The 27881-nt window shown below is 54.4% G+C and overlaps 11 protein-coding genes across 11 annotated transcripts; 7 read left to right on the top strand and 4 right to left on the bottom strand.

Moving 5' to 3' along the window:
* Positions 1–1270: 1270 nt before the first annotated feature.
* On the top strand, positions 1271–2350 carry PG986_010699 (uncharacterized protein; the record flags this gene model as incomplete). The annotated part of the gene is made up of 1 exon (XM_066846921.1): positions 1271–2350. One exon carries the CDS (start codon positions 1271–1273, stop codon positions 2348–2350), a length of 1080 nt encoding a protein of 359 aa, XP_066696412.1.
* Positions 2351–2363: 13 nt separating this feature from the next.
* On the top strand, positions 2364–3156 carry PG986_010698 (uncharacterized protein; the record flags this gene model as incomplete). The annotated part of the gene is made up of 2 exons (XM_066846920.1): positions 2364–2715; positions 2852–3156. 2 exons carry the CDS (start codon positions 2364–2366, stop codon positions 3154–3156), a joined length of 657 nt encoding a protein of 218 aa, XP_066696411.1.
* An 805-nt stretch (positions 3157–3961) lies between these two features.
* PG986_010697 (uncharacterized protein) lies at positions 3962–6141 on the bottom strand (the record flags this gene model as incomplete). The annotated part of the gene is made up of 3 exons (XM_066846919.1): positions 3962–4918; positions 4957–5929; positions 6059–6141. The coding sequence occupies 3 exons, from the start codon at positions 6139–6141 to the stop codon at positions 3962–3964; spliced, it is 2013 nt and encodes a 670-aa protein (XP_066696410.1).
* A 384-nt stretch (positions 6142–6525) lies between these two features.
* PG986_010696 (pre-mRNA-splicing factor slt-11) lies at positions 6526–7689 on the bottom strand (the record flags this gene model as incomplete). The annotated part of the gene is made up of 1 exon (XM_066846918.1): positions 6526–7689. The coding sequence occupies one exon, from the start codon at positions 7687–7689 to the stop codon at positions 6526–6528; it is 1164 nt and encodes a 387-aa protein (XP_066696409.1).
* Positions 7690–8537: 848 nt separating this feature from the next.
* On the top strand, positions 8538–10677 carry PG986_010695 (uncharacterized protein; the record flags this gene model as incomplete). Its single annotated transcript, XM_066846917.1, has 6 exons — positions 8538–9080; positions 9108–9224; positions 9270–9596; positions 9652–9920; positions 10022–10436; positions 10483–10677. The coding sequence occupies 6 exons, from the start codon at positions 8538–8540 to the stop codon at positions 10675–10677; spliced, it is 1866 nt and encodes a 621-aa protein (XP_066696408.1).
* Positions 10678–11154: 477 nt separating this feature from the next.
* Positions 11155–12159, bottom strand: PG986_010694 (uncharacterized protein; the record flags this gene model as incomplete). The annotated part of the gene is made up of 2 exons (XM_066846916.1): positions 11155–11609; positions 11685–12159. 2 exons carry the CDS (start codon positions 12157–12159, stop codon positions 11155–11157), a joined length of 930 nt encoding a protein of 309 aa, XP_066696407.1.
* A 202-nt stretch (positions 12160–12361) lies between these two features.
* On the top strand, positions 12362–12616 carry PG986_010693 (uncharacterized protein; the record flags this gene model as incomplete). The annotated part of the gene is made up of 1 exon (XM_066846915.1): positions 12362–12616. One exon carries the CDS (start codon positions 12362–12364, stop codon positions 12614–12616), a length of 255 nt encoding a protein of 84 aa, XP_066696406.1.
* Positions 12617–16813: 4197 nt separating this feature from the next.
* On the top strand, positions 16814–18547 carry PG986_010692 (uncharacterized protein; the record flags this gene model as incomplete). Its single annotated transcript, XM_066846914.1, has 4 exons — positions 16814–16849; positions 16915–17280; positions 17950–18351; positions 18407–18547. The coding sequence occupies 4 exons, from the start codon at positions 16814–16816 to the stop codon at positions 18545–18547; spliced, it is 945 nt and encodes a 314-aa protein (XP_066696405.1).
* A 258-nt stretch (positions 18548–18805) lies between these two features.
* Positions 18806–19912, bottom strand: PG986_010691 (uncharacterized protein; the record flags this gene model as incomplete). Its single annotated transcript, XM_066846913.1, has 4 exons — positions 18806–18915; positions 19018–19281; positions 19337–19479; positions 19524–19912. The coding sequence occupies 4 exons, from the start codon at positions 19910–19912 to the stop codon at positions 18806–18808; spliced, it is 906 nt and encodes a 301-aa protein (XP_066696404.1).
* Positions 19913–20517: 605 nt separating this feature from the next.
* Positions 20518–23388, top strand: PG986_010690 (uncharacterized protein; the record flags this gene model as incomplete). The annotated part of the gene is made up of 8 exons (XM_066846912.1): positions 20518–20534; positions 20607–21140; positions 21226–21328; positions 21384–21456; positions 21525–21969; positions 22043–22214; positions 22290–23256; positions 23300–23388. The coding sequence occupies 8 exons, from the start codon at positions 20518–20520 to the stop codon at positions 23386–23388; spliced, it is 2400 nt and encodes a 799-aa protein (XP_066696403.1).
* An 850-nt stretch (positions 23389–24238) lies between these two features.
* On the top strand, positions 24239–26255 carry PG986_010689 (uncharacterized protein; the record flags this gene model as incomplete). Its single annotated transcript, XM_066846911.1, has 3 exons — positions 24239–24409; positions 24545–24741; positions 24797–26255. The coding sequence occupies 3 exons, from the start codon at positions 24239–24241 to the stop codon at positions 26253–26255; spliced, it is 1827 nt and encodes a 608-aa protein (XP_066696402.1).
* Between the last annotated feature and the right edge of the window lie 1626 nt (positions 26256–27881).

Genomic DNA, 27881 nt, shown 5'->3' with positions numbered 1-27881 from the left:
CGGTTGGTCTGGTTTGCGTCGGTCGCAACCACGCGAGACAACACGTTTCCTAGGACCAAACCCAATTACCCTACTCTAAGGGCATGCGCATCTAAGCACTAACAGGTATTCGATGTAATCTGCGAAGCTCCATCAACCTACAGGATGAGACTTTGTAAGGCTGATTTCCCACGTGGGCAGGTTCCATTCACTAAGGCGACCGGCATGTCCCCGATGGGACGAACGCATTCATGTTATACGCGCGTTTGTCACAGGTCACAGGCGGGAAGTTGGTTTCGCCTTGAGTGCCCCGAGGAAGCCGCATGGAGGGTTGGCACCGGAAGGATGGGCAACGTAATGAAATCGCGGAGCATACGGCGGCTACGGATGCGATACGAATTAGGAGTCGTCATTAACAACAACCCTGGAATGCGAGGGCGGGCGGGCTGGGCGTTGGGGGAGGGGTCTTTTCACGTCTTGTGCAACTTTGCCCAGCAGCCGCGTCGGCTCAGGCGGCCAATGATCAGGGCACATTGCGCCGGATGTGCCTGTGAGACGAGCCCTGCATGCCCTACCCAGACCCGACGGTCAACACGACAGTGAGTACGACGCACCTAATTCAGCGTTACACAATTTGGCGTGCAGAAAGTGCAACGTTGAAACCGGAATTGAGCGATTCGCATTTGACTTTTCATCCCACCGCGGCGTCAGCGCATCAAAGGGCCGATGCATAACAGACGGTGCTCGATCCCGACAGACAGAAGCGATACCCTGGGGGAGCATCTTTCCCCCGTTCTTGATATTGAAAGACCCGCCTGCATACCGACGAATCTACCTGTCCGAGTGGTACATACTCGCATAACAGAAGGTTGTCTCGGTTGGTGTGAGGGACAAAAAGGCAGGTCAGGTACCTACTGCTTACAGGCAGTGTGCCCATGTGCTGGGCGGTACGTACATGTACACCAAGTCTGAGCTGACCTGCATGCGAAGGAAATGAGCCATCATCCCTGCTGACTCGGGCCCGTACACTCAGCAAGTTGCCCAAGGATGAGCAAAGCCACCAGTGTTGGATGGCTCCAGGCAGTGGAGATACAACGACAACCCGAAGGAAATCGGTCTTTCACAGGTCCGCACATACAGTATGACCAGATCCAATGATGACTGACTTGCACATAAGGCCGGCCCCCTGGCCGTTAAATAAGATGATGATTCCCCGTTTTCCACATGGCAGCTGGGGATACCTTACTATCTATACCCTGCGCTTAGGTTAGAGATCGCCATACAGACAGACATGGCCGGTGACAAGAAGCCTACCCCCGGCGTTTCCTCGCGACGTTCGGCCTGCGATCGCTGCCGCGGCCAGAAGCTCCGATGCCTACGCAAGGGAGGTGACCCGCAGGGCCGGTGCGACAGGTGCGCCAAAGCCGACACGTCCTGCACCACGAGCCCAATCTACCGAATGCGCAACTACTCCGTTGAGGATGACGGCAGCTCTGTCTCGCGGAAGAGGCGGCGGGCGGGCGATAGGTCCTCAACCCGCTCTTCTTCTCAATCCCCGCGGATTGCTGCAGCTACTACTACTGCTACCGCTACTACCACATTGACATCAGATGGTTTGGTTGACTCAACATTACCGGCGCCAGACTCCCTGACCATGTCAGCAACAGCACCACAGACTATACCCGCAACGGCCGGGGCCGCTCAATCGTTCCAATGGCATTTCGAAGATCTGATGCAGGGATCTAGCGACGGCGCTACTTTGAACGTACACCACTTCGCTATGCCGCCAACAACGCCGGATTGGAGCGCGTTCTCGGGCCCGGCCACACCATCGTTCTCCACGCCCGTTGTCACCACCCCCGACGCCTGGGATCACCACGATCTTACCATGGCTCATATCTTTGCTGCCGACTCTACGGATAAGAGCGCGACTACTGCCTTCAATAGCCCCAGCGGCGTATCCATGCTACACCATGCATTCCCCGCGACACATACGCCAGAGAGTATGTCCTGGCTGCAACATCAACCCGAACAAGAACATAAAACGGATTACTTTTCGCACGGCAGCTCCAATTCGCACGGGATGTTTGGTTACAGTTTCAATGAGCTGGATACCAGGTCACACAACCACATGGAGATCCTGACCAACTTGAACTTGGAACTGGTCACTCAATTGAAGCAATTAACGCAACCACACACTGACCTCAGCGTTCTTGTCGGCCCAACTTCCGGGGACTCGGGATCACCCAGCCCTAGTATTCTTGAGCACATCCTAAGCATGACGCAAGAGTTCCTCAACACCCTGGACATAGTCGCTGGCGGGCCCCCCCACTCCCCCTACTCCCCATACGCCCTACACACCTCTAGTTAATCATGCGGCATCCATGATTTCGACAGGAGGGGTCTACGGCCACTACATTAGCGGATCTGAGAGCTCTTCCGGATCGGCCTACGACAGCGGCATGAACTCGCCGAGCGACAGCAGCGGCATCACCCAGTACTCTCCCGGACCGACTTCCATGTCGCCCCAGCTGTCATCATCGTCCGGATACTTTGATGGCAGCTTGATGACTGCAACAGCGCCAGACTCTGCGACTGTGCTCCTCATCATTACATGCTACGTCCACGTCCTGCGTCTTCATGTCGCGTTGTTTTGGCATATACAGCAAGACCTACAACGCGCATCCGACGCGAACAAGACACATGGAGTATGCCAGTCCGGCAACATTCCACTACGTACGTGATTTCCTGTTGCACTCTACTTCCCCTCACCCCCGGGCCACATATCAGAAGACGCAGCGTCTCTTCTTGCTACTCGATCCCTGAGAGATGAATCTGCCAGACTAACATCCCACCTTTTCCGTCCACACAGAATCAGGCAATCTGCAGATCACCATGGTGATTCAACTGGTCACCAACGCCTTTGAGCAGATGGAGGGCATCCTCGGCCTGCCAAGCGAGCTCTGCCTTCACTGCAACGGTTCCGACGATGGACTGCAGCCGAGCTCTCACGGCTATGGCAGCCTATTAGGCAACGAGGGGCTGTTGGATGTCGCGAGGACCATCATTGGCAAAGAGGACCAAGGACGTGCTGAGGAGGGGAAAGGGGGAATCCAGTCGTTGTGTGGAGATATTCTGAAGACGAGGGACCTGCTTCGGGGTTGCATGACGCCGTGATGTATGAGTAACGATGATGATATCTTTCCTTCTTTACGTTCCCTTGCCCAAGAGTTGGCAGTGGCTTTTGTATATTTTACCAATGCCGATGTGGCTCTTGTTGGTGTGTTTTTCTATAGCAGCACAGGCGATGGCGGATATTTCTGATTTGGGTTTCGCTGGGCATGAAATGTGCACTGCTTGGGTTTCTCTGCATATGTCGAGGAAAAGGTACATGCGGAGTATTGGGATATTAGGAAGGGAGCATTGTATTCATTCTGTTTGATCAGTCCTTCTATTTTGCCTAGTCGGTTCCTTTGTACCTTCTTTTCGGTTCTTACAGTTGTCTACATCGAGACAAACTGGTGGATAGTGAGTCATAGTCTACTTACAGATAAGCCGATGCTTAATCTCACTGACTTGTTCAGTTCCTTTGGATAGACTGGAATCCTGGTGAGAGGTTGGGTGTTTGGCTTGACACTAAGATTCCTGCTCATACTAGGGGGTTAGCCCTATCTGGCTATGGCCTGTTAACTCTCTATCCTGCAGGCAATTCGGTAGTATGGCAGTTGGGCATAAAGTAAGTGAGGCGAGGGAGGGATACACTGATATCACATTTTTCTGTCTCATGCATATTTCGCAGCCGTTCGTTGTATTTTGCATAGTGTCCAACAAATCCATTATAGTATGTAGGTGTCTACATGAGAACGTAAATCGCAAACAGGGCTGCGGTGATTCTATGATTCTTCCCCCTTCCTTTTCCTACTCTACGTCCTCCTACCCTTCCTCTGAAGCCTGGAGGAACTCGTTAAATGCAGAACGCACGTCAGCTTCGAGCGCCTGACTCGCCAGGGTTTGGGTCACGTTCGGCATCGACGAAGGCTTGGGCGTGGAGCTTGCAGATCTGCTCCGCTTGCGCCCGCACCTGGATCAGGAGATCGCCCTTCTCCTCGGCGTCGGCGGCGGCCTGCAGCTGGAGCTGGCCGAGCTGCTCGGCCTGGTTGTCCAGCCAGGACTGCAAGCTGTCGCGCTGTTCGGAGGTGGAGGCCAGGTCGGCCTTGAGGCCGTCGCGGGTAGAGCGTAAGGCGCCCACCTTGGCCTTGAGCTTCTCGATCTGCTCGGCGTCGGCCGCGGCCTGGGCTTGGAGCTTCTCCGCCTCCGCGACCCGGGCGTCGGCGAGGGACACGAGGCGGTCGCGCACCGCAGCGATGGAGACCGCTTGGGACTGGAGGTATACCGTGTTCTCGGCAGCGGCGTCAGCCTCCTTCTCGCTCTCGATCCTCCCGAGCCTCTCGAGCTCCACGGCCGTTTCCTCCAGCTTAGCCCGGGCCACGTCCCGCTCCTCGACGACGGCGCGCGTCTCGGCCTCGGCCTTTGTGCGTTGGAAGACACTGTGATCCCGCTCGGCCCGCAGCTTCCCGATCTCGACGGCCTGCTCCTTCAGCAGGTCCCGGGCGCCAATGTGCTCCTCCGCGACGGTGCGCAGCTGCGCCGCGAGGTCCGCGCACTGCTCGGCACGGAAGTCCCGCGCGTCCCGGAGCTGTTTGAGCTCCGCGGATTCGGCCGACGCCGAGGCCTTCAGGCTCGCCAGTTCCGCGCCCTTCGCGTCGAGGAGGTCCTGGACGACGTCGCGCGCCTCGGCGAGGTTCTGGCACCGCGCCTCGAGCCGGCGGATCGCGTCGGCGTCGGTGTACTCCCTCATTTGGAGGGCCCCGACTCTTGTCTCCTCCACGGCCAGTTGCTCCTCGAGCTCGCCCAGCCTCTCGTCCTGGGCGCCGGCTTGCTCTGCAGGTTGTGGATCGCCTCGGCCTGCGCGTCGACGGTGGCTTGCAGCATGCCGCGCTCCGCGGCGTCGTCGGCCAGCTGGGCCTTGAGGTAGTCGACCGCGTCCGTCTCGCAGGCGTCCCAGTGGCCCATGGTGTTGATCCACGCGAGCTTCGCCTTGAAGGCGCAGCGCCAGAACGCGGAGGGCAGCTCGCGGCACATGCGGTCGACGTCGGCGGGCGAGTCGAGCGCGGACTGGGAGAAGTCCCGGACGAGCCACTGCCAGAGTTCGTCTTGTTCGTTGCCGCCGTGGCTGTTGCAGGCGTGGCGGATGACTTCGAAGCCGAGCTGGGGCCGCTCGGCGCGGTGGGATTGGCGAAAGTTCTCGAGGCGGGACATGACGTCGTTCTGGAGGTGGGGGATGGCGTACTGCTGGGCGAAGGCGTACAGTTCCAGGAGGCGGATGGTCACTCGGTCGACGGGGTGGGAGAGGGAGAGAGCGGCGGCATCGGAGTCAGACTGGTCTGTAGGGGTTGGTGTTGTTGGTGCGTGTTGGACACTGTCACCAACGAGAGGAGGGGATGCAGCAGCCAAGGTCACAGAGTCGTCGCTGACGGTGCTGTTGTAATTGTGGTCTTCGAGGAAGATGTCGGTCCAATAGACAGAGGATGGCGAATCAATGTCACTCAGATCATGGGAGGGGTAGTCGCTATCGCTATCCTCTCCGTCTTCCTCATCTTCTTCATCGTCGTCCATGCCGCCAAAGTTAGGTAATGGGTCCGGGAGATATGCTAGGTCATACAATCCAAGGCGGAGTTCGGCGACATCAAGAGATCTGGTGTAGATCCACTTGCTGAAAGTTTCGACCGTCTCGGCGCTCGTGCCTCCCAGGAAGATGGTGTCGTCGCCGTTGGTGAGCCGGTTCTCGAAGTCCCTAGACTGTTCTACGAGCGGCGCCCGGTGGAGGTGCCATGTTCGTCGCCCGTTGTCGCCATCGTCCACCTCGATCTTGACTATGGGGTCATTGAAACTATAGTCATACGTTCAGTTAGCTGGCCATTCCAGCGGTATTTGATACGGAGTTTCTGCGAATTCGAGAGACAAGAGACTGGAAAAGGGAGTAAACGAGGCGGGAGACCAGGAGGAGCCAGTTACTTACAAGGAGTTGCGCTCGTGGCTTGTCTTGACCCGTTTGGCAAGAGCCGAACCAAATGGCGTGTCTGGTGCCCGTCGGATACTCATAGTGGGTGAGAATATCGTGGGCTGGAAAGAATAAAAAATGAAGAAACGTACACGCCGGCTGGATCAAGTCGGAAGTGTACGTTTTTGTTCAATGGCCGGAGGGAAATCTGCCATTTATGTAGGCTAGCGTGTGATAAATTTCTCTGATTATGGTTTCGCCATGCCATGGGCGAGGGGGTATCAGCCTCTCCAAATATTCAAATCCCTCAAGCCTCATGCCAGTTGGGAGTCATAGGTGGGTACTGAAAATGAGAAGGTATTTGGGTATTCGATTGAATTGATTGGGACCAGTGTCCCCCTGATGCTTTCCCGTGAGCCTAAACGCCAGCTATGCCGTGAAAATGATTTATCGTCTCAGTATCTATTACAGTTTCCAGTCGCTTTTTAGTTGCCCGCCAAACTGGCATAATTGATGTCGTCGGCTCCCGGCGGAGCGGCGACGATGTCCAAGTTGTTCTCCTGTTGTTGTTCAGACCCTTCTTCGCCACCCTGGATGAGCAGATTGGCTTGCCGACCCTGGATCGCCTTTTGCTGTCCCTGCTTCCTCACGTCTGAGAACGCGCTTCGTCCGTCTCGGATCATCTCGCCTCGCTGCTCCTTGTTCATGGTGCCCACTGCTCTCGGGACGCTCCATCGTACACGCAGCGGGCATCCCGCAATCACGGCGCGTCCCTGGCACGCCTCGGCGGCCTTTTCGGCAGCCGCTCTCGTTTCGTAGTTGACAAATGCGCAATGTGACATGTGACTGCACACCAAGCTCTTGATTTTGCCGTGTACCTTGAAGAACTCGCGAAGCTTGTATTCGGGTAGGTCGTCCTCGACGCCGGTAACGAAAAGCGACATGATGGATTTGTCGGCTGGTGGCTGCCAATCTTTAGGACCAGGTGGTAATTGTGACGCGGAGGGGAACGGTCGCTTCTTGTTGCCTCGAGGGCCGGCACCTGCCGCTCTCGCAGCTCGAGAGTCGTTTGTGCGAATCGGCCCAGGGCCACCTACACCAGCACCAACCGCAGGACTACCGCCGCCACTGCCGCTTCCCGACGCAGTCGCAGAGCCGTCCTCAATGGCGCGGCCCTTGCGGAAGTAGGGTTTGCTGGCGGCCAGCTTGCGGAGGAGCTCGCGCCCCTTCTCGTCGGCCTTCTCGTACTCCTCAGTACCGCCGCGTCCCTCCTCGATCTCCTTCTCCATGTTCTGGGCAAAGTACTCGCGGTTGATCTCGCTGCCGGGGCCGGGGGCGACCATCTTGAGGGCGGCGTCGCGGACGGCGATGGGCAGGCCGAAGGACAGGTCGAGCATGCAGCACTGGCAGCAGTTCTTGAGGCGGGCGCAGGTGAGGCAGATGTTGGTGCGCTTCTTGCGGCCGTGGGCGCGGTCGCCGCTCCAGCTGAAGATGGTGAAGGGCCGCGTGCAGAGCTTGCACTCGGCGCCGTAGTCCTCCTTGAGCATCTTGACGTACGGGTTGTCGGGCAGACAGGACTCGCAGACGGACGGGAAGTCGGTCGTCTCCCAGCCGGACCGGTTGAGATCCTGCTTGATTTGGGGCGGCATCTTGTCTTTTGTGTGGGCGATGTCGTCGCGACGGCGGGTATTCTTGTTGTTATGAGGTGATGGGGATGTTGCGATCAAAACAACCGACAAGGCGCCAATTGAATTGATGGTTGCTGGTTGCGATTTCTAAAGTGGCGACAATGTCATACTTGCTTTCTTGAATGGCTGAATAATCTGGAGACGCGCCTTATCTCCTCTTATCCACTCGCGATAATCTTAAATCTGTTATCGGCTATGAGCATAACCTTGTGCAGAGGGTTATGCTAGCATATGTGGCAGTGCAGGTGGGTTTGTGGCGTCTCCAGTGGCTCAAATCTTATTTACCCCTATCTTTCCCGAATTCTTGGCACTTCCCTGTTCAGGGGCGGAACAGATATGGCCAAGTCGACATCAGAAACACATCGATTCGGGCTAAATTTCTCATAAGAGAATATACTTGTTCGGGGGCCAAACATATTCCCCTCTATGTCTTCACATTCTGGAAAATATGACAGCGAACCCTTGCCATGTTGAGAAAGCAGGTCCCATCTTCATATTTTGCCCGGTTCTCTAGGTTGCTTTATTTTACATGTCGCATAATCTGGAGATACCGAGAAGATGCTACGAGGACCATTACTGTCAAAAGACTCGTGGCTCAATTTCCGTTTGCAGCAAGAGACTCGAGTTACTCCTGTTTCTAGTCAAGGGCCTTTTGTTTGTCAGACTCGAGTGATGTCTCGCGTGTCACAACAAAGCGCCAAAGCCGTTTCTGAACGCAATGTGTTCAGCCAACATCGATGATTCCAATCACTACCATAGGTTAGATTTCTCCATAGTATGCGCATTTGTAGAGCATCAGGTATCACACGATGCCTCCGAAGGAAACCGTACCGAGTAAACGAAAGAAGTTGGACTCCGACTCGGACTCAGATGGGGCCTCTACACCAACGAAACGAAGGTCACCAACGAAGACAGAAGCAGATACATTCTTCACACCAGAGACGCAAGAGGCGTCAACGGCCTCGACCACAGGCTCGAATGATGTCTTTGCTGAAGCGCGTCCTGCGAAGCGGGTCGAGCCCACGACATCTGGAGGGCCGTCCCAAGAACGACCCTCGACGCCGACAGGAACAGGACAGCGCCCCGTAAGCCAACAGCCCACGCCAAGCACGTCGCCCATCACAACGAGCAACACCGCCACGAAGAAGCCCGTGCCCAAGCCCCCCGTGGGCCGCACGCGCTCCGACTCCCCCGCGGCCGAGCTGATGAACCACTGCCGCGCGAACCGGATCCGCGTCTACAACCCGGGCCAGCTCGAGTACGAGCGCTCCGTCGCGTCGACGAACCTGCTCTACTGGTACACACGGCCCGACTGCGTGATCCAGCCGGCGACGGGCGACGACGACGCCCGTGTCGTCCGGTTCTGCTAATCGAGCAAGATCAAGCTGACGGTCCGCTCGGGCGGGCACTCGTACGCCGGCTTCGCGACGACGGACGAGGGCGCGCTCATGGACATGCGCCGCATGAACGGCACGAGCCTCGACATGCGCAACCAGGTCCTGTACGCCGACGGCGGCGCCCTCTGAGCCGACGTCTATAAGCGCATCGTCAACGGGCGCCATGACGGGTTTGCCCCCAACGGCGGGCACTGCCCCTCCGTCGGCGTCAGCGGGTTTCTCATGGGCGCTGGGCTGGGCCCCTTCTCGCGCGGCCTCGGCATGGGCTCCGACTCGGTGCTGGCTATCACCGCCGTCACGGCGCAGGGCGATACCGTGACGGTCACCCACAAGGACGACCCGGAGTCTCCCTCGGGTCGTCTCTTCTGGGCGCTCCGCGGCGCCGGCGGCGGCAACTTCGGCGTCGTCGTCCAGTGGAAGCTGCGGGTCGAGAAGCTGCAGGACCCGCTGGGGCATGGTGACGGCGGGTCGGTACGTCTGGTCCTACAAGCCCGACGATTTCGCCACGCGAAGCGAACAGGAGCAGCTGGACATCGAAGATTCCATCACGAGGACCATGGCCAGCTTCTGCTCCTACCATTGGCCGGACAGGATCACCATCGACGCCACCTGGCTTCGCCGGGCGGACAGTAAGCTCGGAACGCAGGTGCGGTTCATCAGCTACTGCGATGGCGGCAGTGACTTTTTCTCAAACCATATCGACACGGCGTTTTTCGGAAACGAAAATATCAGGAAGCGGCTCAAGCGGCGTTGTATCGAAGAGAAATCTAGTCGCTTTCTCCACGAGACGCTGGCGTAAGTTCCGAACCCCCACCGATCAGTGATAAAGGTTTCTCTTCCATCGAGTTTGTTTGAAGATTGATAAAACAATGACTGACACACTAACACGACAACAGTGCGCAGTGGAGCGAGGAGACGCTCCGATCCATCCCCAACAGCACCGAGTTCCGCCTGTTCGCGGGCTTCGCGGTCGACTGCCGCAAGCAGATGCAGGACATGAACAACACCGTCATCACCGTCAAGGACGAGCTCGACGCCTTCGGCGAGCAGTTCAAGGGCGAGCGGGCCGAGTGCTCCGTCTCCTTCATCCACACGGGCGGCCGGGCCGGCCGCGCGAGCCGGCGCGCGACCTCGTACCCCTGGCGCGAGGCCTCGTACCAGTGCTACATCATGATCGTCTTCCTGGACAAGTGGGTCGAGCGCGACATGCGCGGGTTCCTGGCCCGCTTCAAGGCCAAGCTCAAGCTCTACTCGCTCGCGCAGCAGGCCGTCTTCGTCAACTTCGCGGACGCGGCCCCTGCCGGCCGTTGGGTACGAGGCGGCCTACTACGGCGGCAACCTGACCAAGCTCCGGCAGGTCAAGCAGGAGTGGGACCCGGACGACTTCTTCCACTGGCAGCAGTCGGTCCAGCTGCCGGCGGAGGAGCGCGTCATTGCGACCCTGGTCTCGACGGTATCGGGACCCGAGGGCGACCCGCCCGCGCCCCCGGTGGAAGCGACGGCGAACGAGCAGGATCAGACCGACGCTATCGCTACCAAGGGATGGGAGTAAGGCTTCGAGGTAGCGACTTCCGAGCCGCTCAGCAGCAACATGGTCGGCAGAAACGTGCTCGGCGATACCAGCCTCGAGCTGTATCCCTCTCTATTAAGCCTGGCCTTAAGGTGAACGATGTTACGTGCATTTATGAGGTACCAGAAAGTCTACCTCTGACCGGTTAACTCGGCGATCCCGCGGCCTTCGGAAAATATAGACCTTGAGGTTGCTGTTTGAGAACTTATACTTGAATGGGTTTAGATACCGTCAACGAGGGACATCATGTAGTTGATGCTTTTGCTTTCAGTTCTCAGTCTGTGGATTAATATATCATGTTTAAGCTTTGTTCAGCACCTAGTGACGATAAAGCAGTCACAGGTGCCTAAGCGTCGACCTACTAACAACCTAACCCTATGCATAACCATATAGCATTATTCTATACTAAACTAGAAGCTAAAAGGAGTATCCAATTAATCTTAATATAACCCGTCTCACTCAAAACATACTCTTCCGCCTATCACAACTCCTTGGGTCCTCGGGTTCCTCTGGCCGAGTGTTCATAGCCACACTGGCCCCGTTCTGCATCAGCACGACGACCTCGCGCGTAGCCACGATGTCGGTGGAGGGCGGGTACCCCATGCAGACCCCCTTGTCGGCGTAGTCGGCCTCGATGTCGTCGATGGCGCCGTACTTGTCGTGGCCGCTCCAGTGGGGCGACCGCGGGCTGCGGCACGACGAGCCCGAGCCCCCGATGGTGACGAGGTGCAGGTCCCGCCTGGGCCCGCTCGTTCGGGCCGGCCCCAGCACGCTCAGGCGCTTGCTGAAGCGCGTGTTGGCGAGGATGGTGTTGCTCATCGTCTTGAGGATCGGGCCCAGGGCCGGCAGGCAGGCGGAGATGATGCCGCTGGCCATCTCGACGACGTCCCAGGCTTGGGCCTCGGCGAGGGTGTCTACAACCGTCGTCATTAGTAAAACGGACAAAAGGAGCAACAAGGGCAGTGATTGAGATGGGTTATTTAACTTACAAGTAGCATCTGTTGGGTCGAACTTGAAGAACATGGCGAGCCGGTAACAACTCGTAAAGACGACGTACGACCCCAGCAGGAACGTGCCGATGACGAAGGCCTTCTGGGCCGCGTTGATGCGCAGGCTCATCACGGGGCGGATGGGTAGACAGAGGATGGCGACGTCGCAGAAAATGTTCATCCCGGCCATGGCGGGCTCCGTGTGCAGCAAGTTGGTACAGGTGCCTTCGGCCCAGGGTTGCCAGGCCTTGCTTACGGGGAGGCACTGGAAGATGATAGTAAAGATGGCGACAAAGGCCCACACGACGGAGAAGAGGCCGAGCACGAGTCCGCCAATCTTCATGGCCCGCACAGGAAAGGTCCGCCAGTAAAAGAAGAGCAGCGAAATCTTGTAGGTGTTGATCGAAGTGACGTAGAGCAGCTCGCCGGCAAATAGGACCTGTTCAAGGGGAGGGAAAGCGATGGCATTAGTCATATTGATGCAGACGGTATACTCAGGGACAGTACACAAATAGGATCTCACAGTACCTTGCTGATCGACTCAATGTGGTCCACAGTCATGGTACCGGTGTGTTTACCGACACCCATGTCAATCACTGTAAATACCAAAGTTAGACGGTATTTCGGTGGGAGACGACAGATAGTGACCCATGTACCCAGGATAACTTACAGACAATATGAATCCCAAAGTTGGCGTACAACAACACCAGAGCGAACAAACACGTCCAGTCGTCCGCACCCAAGTACATGCCATGCCCCCAGCGTGCCAGAAAGCGCAAAACGACGAAAACTGTGGCGAGGATGGTGATGGCGGTGATGAGGAGGCGCGTCGGGGGCACAAGTCTTCGGATAGGTCCTGCGTATGCGACAAGGCCACCAGGGCCGACGCAAAGCCTTCGCGCGCGGCTGTGTCGTTGTCCATGACTGTGTAGCCGTGGACGATTCGATAGCGGGGAGGAGACTCGTCGTTTTGCCTTACCCCAGATGCTTGGCACATTACTCGTGTTTCGGATGGATGATCCTCAGAAAAAGGAAACATGGAAAGAACATCAGATGTTTGGTAATGGCTCCGAGCTCGAGCATATATAGGCTTCGTTGGTGCCCGACTTGCCATGAACGAGACCCCCTCCACTTTCCGTCTACAGGTGCCATCGAGGGGGCTGTTCACCTAAGGTCAAAGATTTACAAGCAGTTCCTTCAGCCCGCGGGAGGTTCGGTGGATACAGGAAAGCTTATAAGTAGATATGCTGTCGAGAGTTGCATTCGGTCGGTTGACCAAGTCCTGGCAAGATGCCATTCCGGGGAAGGACTCGGCGGTGATCGCGACCTGTGCGCCACCGACAACTGGGATCTTCCCTGCAGCTGCCCTGTTGCAAAAAAAAAAGAATTCACTTTGACGTACAAGGCAATACTTAGGCGATGCATTGGGGCACGGATGGCAGGGGTAAGGGTAAAGAGATGAGCATCAGGCAAGGCGCCATATTTGTATCGCTCGGTATCCGGATATCGTGAGCTTATCGCCGCCACGTGGGACCGAATCGTGGCTCTTGGGCCGATTTGGCGAGTCAGCGCCTCCCCACGAACGACAAGCGGAAGAGAACCCGACCCTGGTAACACACAGACCGCCTCTGCCAGCCCTCTTTGCGGCACTTGCCGATCCCAGGGGGTAAAGTCCTCCATGTTAGCCGCGGCAATGGAGCGAACCTGGTTTGCTTATCACTCGGATTTAGCCAAAGCAGGGCGGCAGTCGAAAATGGCCGAGTCTGTTCGTATTGGCCCGCTTCGATGCCCTGTCACCCCGTGCGTGCGCACGTCGACGCAGTCATGGCATGCAATGGTTCGTCCGATGTTTTGCTAGGGCCGAATTTCATGCACGTCAGTCTGCGAGCGGCCTGCCCTTTCGGAAAGCCTCTGCGTGCGGAAAGTCGGAACAAACCGAGCCCTGATAGTGGGAGCCTCGCCTGAACATGGCTATGGGGTGCGGAGAGTGAGAGGTCAAGTCGCCACGGCTAGACCTCTGTCTTGTCAATGACCGAGCCACGTTTCGAGTGACACAGCCACTGAACAGACATGTGCGTCCTTGAGAATAGACGTATTCTGGCTGGCTTGGGCCTCTGAAGACGGCAACTGAGGCTCCTGAGGCGTGTACCACTGCTTCCTTATTTCTTTTCTGTCCACTTGCTTCCACCGGAGACTAGGAAACACGTGTGCGAATTCCTTGTAAGCTAGATGCTTATATAGGACACCACATGAGAACCTAGCCCTTCGTACACACCTGTTGCGTGGCAGGGCCAGCACTGAGAAAATCACGAATGATCAAAACTGGCAACCCAACCCGACTAGTAGTGGCCGTGACACAAAAGCCTGACATGGCTGAGATGACGGCGGCGTGACATTCTATTGTTGTCATGAAAGCTCGGCTCGAAACCGTCGCAAGTTTCCAACGTTACTCCAAAGGTGCCATGTCCCTGCTAGTCCGGGCCTACCACGAACGCCACGGAGAGAACTTTGGTGGTTGCACTAAGGTTCGGCCCGCCTGAGCGGGAAATCTGTTTGACAAGAGGTAAACGATCCGACAAACTCAAATCAGAAGGGCGGGCTGAGGATTTGGGATGGATAAGTATGTATGGCGCGAAAAGCACGTAGGCAATTGAGCACCTCTGACCGTATGTACGTCGATGATAGCAGATTTTGTTTACTTCTCCTGGGCCAGCCGGAAACCGAGGCAGCTTCAGCCCCCGTTGCTCAGGCTGCTAGGTCAATCGTCTTCTGTTTGCCGGGATGACATCAGGGCGATGGTCACTTCGAGCTCACATCGAAAAGTAAAAGTCAGGTCACATCAAGTCGACACAGATACAATAATCGTGACATGATCAATTGAATTAATTGAGCCTTGAGTTTAGCAACGGTTCCTCGGCGGGATTCTAGTTGTAAGATGCAACCCCTATCGGCTGCCCCCCTCAAATGACCCCTCCAGATTTCAGATGATTCTAGAGCCCCTGAGCAACAACAACAGTATATAAAGGGGTCAAATCTCACTCGTCTATCAATTGAAGTAGATCAATCTCTTCCTCTTTTTTCTTCTTTTCACCACTACTAACATAACCAAAAAAGCTCGCATTGCCCAAGCGGTCCAGGCCGTGCTGGCCGGCGGAAGCATCAACCGTGCGGCCAAAGACCACAACATTATTAAGGGCACCTTTCGCAACCGATTTAAGGGTTAATATTTAAAAAAAGAGTAAAATAAAACTCGGCAGTTATTCACCCTTACGGAAAAGACCTTTTTAATTAAATAGGCCTTTTTTTAAGCTAGCTTAAATTATATACTTATATATTAACTTTTTTGTATATATACTTAATATATCTTCTTTATAAAAAAGGTCGATTATTTTATTAGTAAGCGATAAGTGCACCGTTTTTTAAAACGTTATCCGGCCCTTAGGACCGTACGTATTAAAGCGATAAATTTCCGGCGCCTTATATATATATTAAACGGGGCTGTGCGAGGGTTCTTTAATCGGGTTAATATTATTATTATCGTAAACATATCCCCTTAATTTAAATTTAACGCTAATAAAATAAGAACTACGATAATAATAAAGGAGGGTACTATAATAATCGGCCCTACCGCCTATTAAAATTTAATACGGAACGACTCGGTTAATTACGAATAGGTAATTATTTTAAAGTCTATTAATACTATTAATAATATCCTGCCGCTTTTAATTATATTTAAAAGCTAATCGGTTTAATAATAGTAGTTCCCTTAAAAAAAGAATAAAATTAATTACGAGTATAAAAACTAAGCTTTTAAAGCGTTACTAAAAAGATAAATTTTTAATCCTATAGCCTTAAAATAGTTAAAAAAAATCTTTATCCTTTTAACTAAACCTAATAACCTTAACTAATAAAGGCTCTTAATTCTAAATAGATATAAAAATTATATCGATAATAACTTTATATTAACGGCGTTAAAAGCTAAGATATAACTTTTTTATTTACTATTACACAGCTCTTATATATTTTAGCCCCTAAATATTAACTATTTTAAAGTTTTTAAAAAAAGGTTTCGAAAAGAGCTCGATTTAATATACGCCGTTACTAATAATAGCTACGTTAAAAAGGGGGATTTTCTTTAAACTTAAGCTAAAGCACGTAAAATAACCTTTACCCTTAAGGTTATTACTAATAAATAAACAATAACTAATATCTACCCCCTTAATATTAATAAGCCGATAAACAATAGGCTCCGTCGCACTAATATAATACGAGCCATCGATAAAGCCATCGCCGCCGAGGATGCGCGCTAGCCAGCTAAACCGAAGGCTAGAAGGATCGAAACGCCTAAAAACAGCCGGCAGGTTAAAGATTTAGGGGCTGCGATACTTAGTGCTAATATTACCACCGGTGATTTAATTAAGAGATTATTATAAAAGAAGCTCGGTAAAAATATTAATAATTTAACGGCCCGGATCGGCCGGTTAGAGTAGAAAAAAGCCGGTTTAAAAGTAAATTTAAAAAAAATAAGATTTTAAAAGAAGAGAAAAGTTAACGAGAACCTTAATAAGGGCTTTATATATATAATAAATATTAAGGAGGTTTAAAAGGACGTTAAAAAAGGAAGGCTAAAGAAGAGGCCGAAAAGGCTAAAAAGGCCGAAAAAGCCGAAAAGGCGCGCCGATAAAGTGGTGGAAAGTAATGTAAATCGAGCTAGTGGTAAGGGTAATTCTATTATAGTGCGCACTAGCCGAAACAGGCCTTAAAATGCAGTGTGCGTTGTTTAATTAACCTATTTATTACTGATATTATTAATTTTTACATCTATTTTAAGTATGTTATTTAAGAGGGGGGGGCAGCCGATAAGGGTTACATTTTAAATATAAATTAAGCTTAGAGAAAGCCTCTATAAGTATTATAAACGGATGGTCGTTATAATATTAAACTTAAAGCAAGGTTTTATTTTTATATAAATGTGGATTTCTTAAAGTACTATTCAGCTATTTTAACGAGTAAATCGAGGGACGAGATTTCTATAAATGCTAATATTATCTAATCCCTAAACCACATTAATACCTAAAAATTTTCTATCACTGAAAATTCATCGGATTTAACTAGAAATGTGCAGCAAAATGCCGCTGTACTTTGACTTCTTCGGCCCTGGCAGTGTAAGTTAACAAGGAAGTTGAGTACCATTCATTTTGGAATACCATGAAACTGATTCTCCCCACAGCTTGAGCTATGCTTGGTTTCCCAAGATGGGAGGGTCATGCCCATCCAAGACGTCGAAAACACGCTTGACATATTCGAAATGCAATGCCAGAGGGCTCGCAGAATCATCAAGCGGTTGTATGAAATTTTAGGCATCGAAGAGGGACGCGCCGCAATATGTCCAGCCACCACGAAGTTCAGCTTCGTCGGCGCCAAAGCCCTGCTCAAGCACTTGGGGTGCCGCAACGATCTCTTGCAAGAGCGCTTGCGTACCCGGAATGACTACTCGGAAGGTCGTGCCTATCTTTTGGATGACTATGACGAGTTCTGTTGCGACCTTGACGTCCTTTCCGCAGTCCAAAGGCGGGCGAAGGCCTGGAAGGAACGGGTAAGAACCATGATCCCCGCCATATGCTCGCTTTCCCACGGGATATGCACTAACCAAGTTTCTAGGTCAAGGACGAATTGATGAGAGATTTCAAGCTTCCGAAGGCCCCTGACCCTCATCGCCTTAAGCATTTTCACCATATGCGACAGCACGTGCCAGAGCACAGAGAGTCTGGCTTGTTTATTCATGGCGTCTTGATGTTTGCAGTTATCTTGCTGGTCTCCTTGGTTATAATCCGGGCTTGGAGGTTAAGCAAGTGGAGAGGAGAATGATACCAACAGAGTTCAGCGATACGAATAACTACTGACCGAGTCTCATGCCATGGAGAAGACGTGTGTATCATAGCACGGTGTGATGAACAATCCACTATTTTTGTCTACTAATAAATAATGCCTGAGGAAGCTTGGTTGCTTTGCAGGAAAACAAAACCCCACTGCTCACTACCTAGACATTGAATACAAAGCTGCCACATACACCTTGATAAGTTTTGCTTTATCTGTTAAACCATACATTGTACTAAAGGCCCTTTTGCGGCCCCATCCCACTCCTGCTTGGTGTCATCACATCATATCAGGATGCCCTTTGTGCGTCTTTACCGGTCTCGCGTAAGTGCCTACATTTTTGAAACCGTCTATCACCACCAACCCAAGGCGCAAACGCATCTAACAGCAATTCCTCTCTCCAGGACGGCGTCGCCGAAGCCGGCCAAGCCGAGAGTTCCCCCTCCTCCCAGCCCTACGCCTCCCGATCACCGAGCGCTCCGTCGACGCCGTGGAAGAGCATCGACGACTGCTCCGCAAGATGAACAAGAAAGCGTACCGCCACCTGATAAACTCGGTCAACTCCTGCGCCTATCTCAACCCGGCCGACGACAAGATGCTGAGGGACGCTGTGGGCGAGCTCCTCGGGGTCATGTTCCTCCTTCGAAACATGAAGGACCGGCTGCGCGCCGAGCGGCTGAAGTACGTGGATGGCCGCGCCAATCTGAACCGCGAGGTGGACGAGCTGAATATGGCTCTGGATTTGGTCCTGTTGGTCAAAGGATTGTCACAGGACGTCTTCGACAGAATGGTAAGATTTCGCGGATTTCTTACAGAGCTTTTACTAACAAGACGCACATAACCAGGGGATCGACATACGCCCCGACCCACCTCGTCCCCGGAATGTTCCCCCTCCGAATCTCATCATTGAACGGGGCCTGCTGAGACCTACTGCTTGGCTCCTGGTTGTTGCTCTGGCAATCTGGTTGGTCATGCAACACGTCTAGAACGCGGAGGATGGTGCGATGGAATAATGCGCCCTTTTACGGATTGGATCACGTCGCGCCATTGTGGCCAAGGACTGTTCCCACCCTGTATTGGACAAACGAACATTGGCTATGGATCAAATATGGAGGAAGTTATGTATGACTAAGTAGATACCCAACGGAAAGTAAGGCGCATAAAGGATTCATTGCTTAAGCTACGAGAGCAGATGAGCTTCCCCCTGAGAAGCCCAATAATATTGAATTTACACCAGCTTCTGTCTATTCCAAATTCTCGCAAGCCAAATGTGCTTCATCACCAGCCAATAGACGCATATTGTGTGTCCTCGCCCAGGTCCTCTTCACCTCTCTGCCCTTACGGCCCGACACCACTATACATGATTGACTCTATTAGCAGACCGGCCAGCTCCAATACGGAATGAGAGGATGCGACAATTTGCTTGGAAGTAGGGGTTCTGGTCTGTAACTCGTACCTAGGCGGGCGTACCGACGCACGAGGTCGGCCGTGCTCCGGAACTTGACCCCGCAGCTCTTGAAGTGTCGCTCGGCCCGTCTTTGGCGGAGCGGGTGTTTGGAGAAGACGGGGTTGTCGCAGGTGCTGGAGGGGCAGCGCAGGGTGTATAGGGCCGTGCGGTCGCGTCCGCTCGCGGAGGCGGCGGCGGCGGGTAGGTCGAAGACCCAGTAATGCTCCTTGGTGACGTGGTCGGTCTTGATCGTCAGACTGGGGTCGGGTGGCGCTGCGGCAGCGATGGCGATGGCGGGGGAGGATGTTTCAGGTGGCTGTCGTCTCACACGCAGTTGTCTTGTTGGTGGTGGTGGTGGCAGTGATGGCAGTGATGGCAGTGGTCGCTGCTGGGATGCTGAAGAAACGGCTCGGGCCGTTCGGCGCTGCCTCGGTGTCGGGGATAAAGGAAGCGGTTCGGTCGAGGATGATCCTTGAAGGCCCTTTAGCCAGTCCGGTTAGTCGGCCATATCAAACCGCCATAGGCTGGTGGCGGAGAGATCACTTGCATCGTCACTTCTCAGAGTAGGCTCCGGGGAGGCGAGGCGCTTCGGGGCCGTCTTGATGGACAGCAGGGTGTCACCCTCTTCGAACAGTACGCCAGGGACTGCATAGTCGGTTCCTTCCTGCAGATGAAGAGCCTTTACGGGGTCAATTGCAGATATGTCTCTAATCAGGGCGTCTCTTTGTAGGATCAAGTCGTCGCATTGGTTTCTGAAGGTGGTGTATGCCTTGATAGACTGTTTTATGGTTCGTCGGAGATGCGCATACGCATCGTAGAAGACCTTATCGATCTTGGATAGGTCCTCCAGAGCGTTGGTGATAGTCTGCTCCTCAAGTGCGCTTTCCACGTGAGTCTGGGACATTTCCGAGTGGTTGCTGGTTGAACAGTTCAGGAACTGGATGTTTTTGAACTGCGGATTTTTCCATCGCTCTAGGTAGATAAAAGACGCGGAGTCCAAGAAGGCAACCCTCCTCGCTAATGTTTCCCAACCCTGTTTCAAATTTCGCCAGTTGAAGAGATGTGTATGGTTGCCTTGATCCCGGTCAGGGGGTCGGGGTCATGGTTTGTGGCGCTTTTCAACCAGTAATATGTGATCTGGCTGGTAAACAGCTCCCAACCAACATCTGCCAAGCATCGAAAACTGACCGGGAATCTCAAGCCTCACAGATGCGAGTACCTTTGTGTACCATGCATAAGCATGAGTACATAGAATATGGAAGGCCGGCTCGCGTAACAGGTTCCCCGGTGACAGGGGTAATTGACAACATAAACTGGATAAGATCAACGCGGTCTGCTGTACGCTGTGTGAAAACTCTTTCTATTTAAACATGGTGGTTAAGAAGGCGGAGAAGTCTCGATTTCTTCCTTTTCTTTACCGTCCGTACCACGAGCAGGTAGACCATTGCAACTATTACTACCCCCCTATTGTCGGCCCTATCACCAATACCAATCCCACACCGCGCCATCATGAAGAAGACCAAAGTGTAAGCCATAGGCCCTTTCGTATAGACACGCACCCCTGCCAAGGGCTCACTAACAAACGCGCCCAATCAAAGCACGCTCGGGATCGACCTAGGGAGCACCAGCACACGAGCCGTGCTCGGGCCCAAGCATGTGCAGGAGACCAACCGAAACATGCAATCGCTGCGATTCTCCGCGGGGGACTTCTCCTCTTCGATCTATCCCTTCGACGCCAAGGGCCCCATCTACCTATACGAAATGCCCGACCCGACCCGGAAGTCTGTTTCTGCCAAATACGCCTTCTACTCGCTGGTCGATGCATCGGATGAGCTGCTGGAGCAGTACCCCATGGTCCACGAACTGATGAACGGCAGAGACGATGCGGCCTTCCAGCAGCGGCTCCGGGAGGGGTTGGAGCAGCTCTTCTCGAGACTGAAGTGCCTCATTGATGGTATGTGCAAGGAATATCGTTACGAAATCGATACAATTGGCCTCTCGGTCCCATCACAGTGGACGTTGGACTTCGAGGACCTGTACCGCGCCATCATAGTCAAGGTGTTCGGGCCTCGGTACAAGAACAAAGTGGTCATCGTGTACGAGACCGAAGCCCTCGGCCGTTTTCTTTGCACGTGAGTACCTGCGGTCACAGCAACTAATTAACCACAAGACCACTGTTGCGCCTTGCATTATATACTGAGTCGAACCTCTGAGCAGGGGATACAGTGATAAGCTGCTGCGTCCCGACGACGGAGACCAAGGACAAGGGTCCGTGAGACACGATGCTCTACTTTTCTTCGACTTTGGGGGGCATAACATGGTGCGATGCATTTATCGGCGTCTGGTATAACGATATGAGCTGACCATGGCCTTAGAACACCTGCACTTTCAACATTGTCTATGATGAAAAGGGCACACCGAGCTTCTATCTCATCTCGAGACCCAAAGGTACCTGATCCATCCGTCTGTCTACAGTATAGCAGTTCAGTAGTAACCCTCATGACGTGGATGCCTAGGTGCCGGCGGCGGAAGCGAGCAATGGGAGTACGACCTTGCCCAAAGCGCCATCGAACGTATCGAGCGGGACGGGGGCCGTCGCCTGCCCCCGGATATCCGACAGGAAATCCTGGACGGGTTGAACCGGAACAAGGGGAGGTACGGGCCGACCTACGGTGACAGCGTCTACCTCTTCAAGACCGTGGTGGGAGACACCGAGCCGCTCCTCATCCCCTTCGACCCCGAGACCCTGTGCCGGTACTTCGACGAGGCGCTGCGCCGGCCGCTGGAGCTGGCCCGCGAGCGGATCGAGGAGCTCAAGGGCATCAAGAATATTCGGCCCCGGGTGGTCGTTTCCGGAGGGACGGCACGCCATAAGGGACTGCAGCATAAGCTGCGGGAGATGTGCGAGGATAACGGCATCGCGCCGCCCTTTTTCACTGATACTCTGGATATGCCGTATGAGTGAGTCTTTGTAGCTGCTAAGCTTGGCGTGAGTTCAATTGGGCGACATACCCGGCTCACGATGTACATCTAGCTCCATGAAGATTGCGCAAGGCACGATGTATGCGGCTTCCAACCGCACGACGATACAGCAGTTCTTTGTGCGCGGGGCGGCGATTGGGTTACAGCGCCAGCCCCACGCCCCCAGAGGGGATCCCAACAGGGAAGGCCAGTGGGAGTACCTGGCAGATTTCCTTTTGAGCAAGGTAAGCCAGTAGTCAGGAGCTGTTGTAGGCAGGGTGCAGCCACTAACGTGTATCACCTCTTTACTACGTACTTAGACGCGCCAGGTGACCTGGGAGGGCAAAGTCACCGGCACGGACCGTCAAAAGCTGATCTGCCACCCCTTCTACGAGGTCCGGAACAGCCAAGGGCAGACGCTCGAACACTACCGGTGCTACGACCTGCTCGAGCTTGGCCAGCCGCTAAAGGGGTCCTGGCGTATCGCGCTGTCACTGACTGGCCGCGGCGACGACGTGGAGTTGGTGATGGAACGGCACCACAAATCATTCACGGCTCGCCGGTACCGCCGCTTCGACAGGCGAACTTTCCCGCTCTGGTACAACCGCGGCGAGAACTGCATTCATGTCGGGTTCGAGGGCGAGGATAACGACGAGTTGCTAGGGGCGCCTTGTCGATACCCGCGGGTCCAGGGGAAGAAGAAGGGAATGAATCTTTCGGCCATAGGTGAGGAAGACCTTGGGGATGGAGTAGATGAAACGGAGCAAGAGGAGCAAGAGGAGAAAGGGAGCGATGAGGATTATGTATTACCTGATGAGTACGAAAACGAAGAAGCAGAGAAAGAGGAGGACGAGGCACCCAGTGAGGAAAGCCTCGAAAGCGTTGAGCTAGTAGATGTAGGTTATCATCTGCGCAGGAACTCGGAGGAACTGCGCAGACTGGATGAGGAAATCGCCAACTTCGACTTCACGAGCGTCAACTCGGGAAGCCCGTCAGAACTACGGCGCCGTGAAGGTGGCGGCGGTAGCGGCGGCGTCATTTCCTCATCCGCATCCGGAACAGCCGCGTCCGCACTACCACTAGACTTCGAGTCGATGGAACGTGTCGATCTCGCAGTCGCGGCCTCCCTGGCTTTAGGCAACATGCCAATGGAGACCGCGAGGGAGGAGGACGAGGAGGCTGCTCTGCTCTTGTCGCCGCCTGTCTCGTCTTCTTCCCGCAATGCGGCGCCTCTGAATGCGCAGAGGCAACACCGAAAACGGAAAAGAGGACCAAACGAGCAGGACGGTACGAAGTCGATGACACCGCGACATAATCCCTCGCGTTCCAGCAAAGGGAGGGCGTGGCCGGACAGATCAACGTGGTCCCCTTTTTAAGGAAGAATCGGATACACACCTTGCTGCCGGTTTTAACACCTAGTTATGTACCTTATAAATAACGCTGCACCTCCACACAATCTATTCGACTTCTTCCGCCATCTCCTATGCACTCTCGTGAATAGTGCCGACATGGAGCAATTTTATCGACAGTTGTATAGAAGAGCCCAATTCCCTTGTGCGGTGTTGAGGGCCTCGGGCGGGGTCGCGGGCATGCAGATATGTGGAGTAAAGCGACGGCACAGGAGGCGGCAGGGATTATTAGTATGGACGTCCTCTATCCCCCTGGACGGACGTCCTCTATCCCCCTGTGCCACGCGATGATGGGGCAATCAATTCGGACAAACTGTCCGATAACTGGTCCACCAATCAAAGCACGCCGCAAGTTCCGGAAAGGGCATGAGGGGGAATACTCAGATGATTGATGGGCCGCACGAGTCTGCCAAGGTCCACCACTATCTGTATACCACCTCCTCGACCACTACGGTAAACTGGTCCATTCGGAAACATTATCCCGCTCCTACCTGTATGCAGTAGAGTAAGGTTGCATTTTGACAGACGATCGCCCACACCCAACCTGCACCCCGCACGGCTTAGCGTGGGTGTTGTATTGCTGTTTAAGCGTGCCAATCGGGCCCTATGATTCTGAGCAACACTGGCATATCTTGCGAGAAAAAGAAAAGGGTATATCGATTAACCAGGTCCGAAGCGTCGTTAGTGTTGCAACATCAGATTTGGGTCACCTGTCGACCTCGCGTCTTTGCTGGACCCAAAGGAATCGACGATCAGATATTATTAGTATATCTCTATAATTATGCCTTGGATACGCATGACTCCGAGAGTTCGGGATCAGATATCAATAGCTTCCTCCACGATTCATCTGGAATCTCGACATGATGCATGGAATCTTCGCCAGCTGCCTGGCCCTGGCCTTAACAGGACCGTGGGCACAATTGGTTGCCGGACAGGCAGCACCTATCGTCACGGGTGATATCGGTGTCGTGGCTCATGCCTTTGACATCAGTCAAGTCACGTTGAATGATGGCCGAGTACAGGAAAACCAAGTGAGCCACCACGCATATTTCGTACCATGAACCACCCGTCGACGAGCCTGGAGCCCCCCCCCTTCAATCAACCCTTGCATCTGACGACAAACCAGGCTGGCTGAGAAGCTGCCAACTTGCTAACGCCAAACCCAGAACCGCACACTGAGCTATCTGAAGTCGGTCGACACAAACCGCCTCTTATACAACTTCCGCGCCACGCACAAGCTCTCCACCAACGGCGCCCAGAAGAACGGAGGCTGGGACGCCCCCGACTTCCCCTTCCGCTCTCACATGCAGGGCCACTTCCTCAGCGCGTGGTCCCAGTGCTACGCCTCCCTGAAAGACGACGAGTGCCGCGCGCGCGGCCGGTTTCGTGGCCGAGCTGCGCAAGTGCCAGGCCAACAGTCAGGCGGCGGGCTTCGCGGCGGGCTACCTGAGCGGCTTCCCCGAGTCCGAGTTCGACAAGGTCGAGAACGGCCAGAGCACCACGGTCGTCTACTACGCCCTCCACAAGACCATGGCCGGCCTGCTCGACGTCTGGCGCAACGTCGGCGACGACAACGCCAAGGCGGTCCTCCTCGCCATGGCGGCCTGGGTCGACAACCGCACCGGCCGCCTGAGCTACGACAAGATGCAGTCGGTCCTCGACGTCGAGTACGGCGGCATGCAGGACGTCCTGGCGGAGCTGTACCGGCAGACGGGGGACCGGCGCTGGCTCCAGGTCGCGCAGCGCTTCGACCAGGCCTCGACGTTCGGCTGGCTCGCGCGGGACGAGGACCGCCTCGACGGGAACCACGCCAACACCAACATCCCGAAATGGGTCGGCGCCGCGCACGAATACAAGGCGACGGGCACGCAAAAGTACCGCGACGTCGCCCGCCACGCCTGGGACATGGTCGTCGGCGCCCACAGCTACGCCATCGGTGGCAATAGCCAGAACGAGCACTTCCGCCCGCCCAACGCGATCGCGGGGTACCTGAGCAAAGACACGGCGGAGCACTGCAACACGTACAACATGCTCAAACTCACGCGGGAGCTCTGGACGCTCGAGGGCTCCTCCGCCGGTGACACGCGCTACATGGACTTCTACGAGCGCGCGCTGATGAACCACGTCCTGGGCGCGCAGGATCCGCACAGCGCGCACGGCCACATCACGTACTTCTCCTCGCTCAACCCGGGCGCGCGCAAGGGCCTCGGCCCCGTCTGGGGCGGCGGCACGTGGAGCACCGACTACGACTCGTTCTGGTGCTGCCAGGGGTCCGGCGTAGAGCAGAACACGCGGCTGATGGACGCCATCTACGGGTACGACGACGCGTCGCTCTACGTGAACCTGTACGCGCCCTCGACGCTGAACTGGTCGCAGAAGGGCGTCCGGGTCACGCAGGCAGGCGACTTCCCTAGCGTCGATACCGTTACTCTGACTGTTTCGGGTACCGGGACCTTCGGCCTCAAGATCCGCATTCCGTCCTGGAGCCAGGGCGCCGAGGTCTCTATCAACGGAGCAAAGCAGCACGTGGCCACGGCTACCGGGACCTACGCCCAGATGCCCTCGCGGGTGTGGGCCAACGGCGACAAGGTGACGATCAAGCTGCCCATGCGCCTCTACCTGATCAAGGCCAACGACGACGCGAGCCTCGCGGCCATCGCGTACGGACCCGTTGTCCTGATCGGCAACTACGGCAACAGCGGCGTCGGCTCCGCGCCCACCATGAAGCTGGACACGCTCAGGCGGAGCTCGTCGTCTTCTGGGCTGGCGTTTGCGGGGACGACGAACGATGGGAAGAGCGTTAGTCTCGGGCCGTGGTACGATGGGGGCAAGGATTTTAACTACGTGACGTATTGGAAGTACTCTGGGTCGTTGTAGGCAGCTCCTGTTGGGGCGTTACCTTGTCCAGGGGAGATGTTTTGGTCGATGTGGCTCGCGAGGATAGGTAGAGTCATATCATCGCACCACCTCCCGAAGAAATAGTAGAAACCGCTCACGAACAGCTCTCATACAAGTCACTATCATGTTTTCTTTCGTGGAGGAAACGCGGAAGCTAGAGAACTGGCCCGTCTTTCGTTCTCAAGGGGATATGTTCTGAACTCAGGGACTTGGCCTATTGGTTCGCCGTACAAAACGAGAATAAGAGGAAATTACAAAAGCAGAATGGAAGCAGCGACACCGTAGTTGTATATACTCTTCAAATAGAGGTGTGGGTGGATAGTTCTGGTCCATCAGCCAATTCGAATCCACCATGTTGAAATGGCTCCGGATCACACCGGGGTCCAGAACCCATGAAGATAGACGAATGCATCAACCAAACCCTGGGATTGCGGACTGGCCTTGGCAAGCAACTTGAAAGTTACCAGCTGTCTTTCATCTGGAGCATCAGTGCATCCAATGTCGGACCGCGAAGACGTTGAACTGGGCAAGGAATGTGTGCTCTGATTGGCATCTTACACAGCTTACATCCTGCGTGGTTATTCAAAAAAGCAATTGCCAGAAATGCCTACAATATCGCAGGAAACGAAGTCGGATCCCAGTGAAGTACGTAAGACACTGCCCGAGCACTGCCTGCCGTCATATTGAAGCTGCACTTGCCGATAGTGGGAGCGCCCACCTGCAGAGCAGTCGTCTAATTACTGGCCGAGTCCTCGTCACCATAGCCCTGGTGATCTTCGAGACGAAACAGCAGAAAAGCATGGCCTTGAGTGAGCTTGACTCGCTAACCAAGGCGGGAGTCGGGAATAGCACTGGACGTTCAAGCATGAATACACCAAGGACCCGCGGCAATGGGGACGCAGCGGCTGGCCGATTGGTTCGCCCTGATTTTTTTTTTTTTTTTTTTTTTTTTTTGATTTTTTGAAGTGGTAGCCTCCCGGATTCCACGCAAGCTCAACAGCTGAAAAAGGAGCGCAGTGCCGGTGCTAGACAGGGGCGGGGGCGCTAGAGAGGAGGCCTGTAACTGCGACCCCTTCCCAGTGTCTAAAAGCAAACTAGAGCGGGCCAGAGATGAAACGGCGAGAGAAACTGCAACATGTTTGCACTTGTGCTGGTTCTTACCTAATTCGCCGGTAAGGAAAAGAGGACGAGGTTACTTCGGTGCAGAGGTGCACGCGCATCAATCAATGCGTTGTCCAATTTGGGAATGTTCGAGACCAGAGTGGGAGGAGGCACCGAGCGCAGTCGCTTTTCCAATGCGACGGTAGCAGGAGGTTGGAGGCGCAGGACTAGGGCGCAGGACAGTCTGTGGAGGTGGAGTGGTGGCAGTCCAGTTTTCCAGTTTTCCAGTCAGCACGACAACGTGGTCTGGAAAACAGAAAAAATTGGGAATTGAACGTTTTCTGGAGCTCAGGTGCAGTCTTGAGAGCAAGTCGGGCAGTTAGTGTGGTAGTTTCTGGGGATTTTAGTGGGCGAAGAGAGCGATCACAGAGATCGGATCTCAGCTATCACTGCCAGATTAATAACACTCGCCAACGACCATTTTCCTTCTGCAAACCACCACTC

Source organism: Apiospora aurea, assembly GCF_038362705.1.
Source record: "Apiospora aurea strain CBS 24483 chromosome Unknown utg000007l_segment0_segment0, whole genome shotgun sequence".
Taxonomy (NCBI): Eukaryota; Fungi; Ascomycota; class Sordariomycetes; order Amphisphaeriales; family Apiosporaceae; genus Apiospora; species Apiospora aurea.
This window is presented reverse-complemented; position numbering and strand designations above follow the sequence as displayed.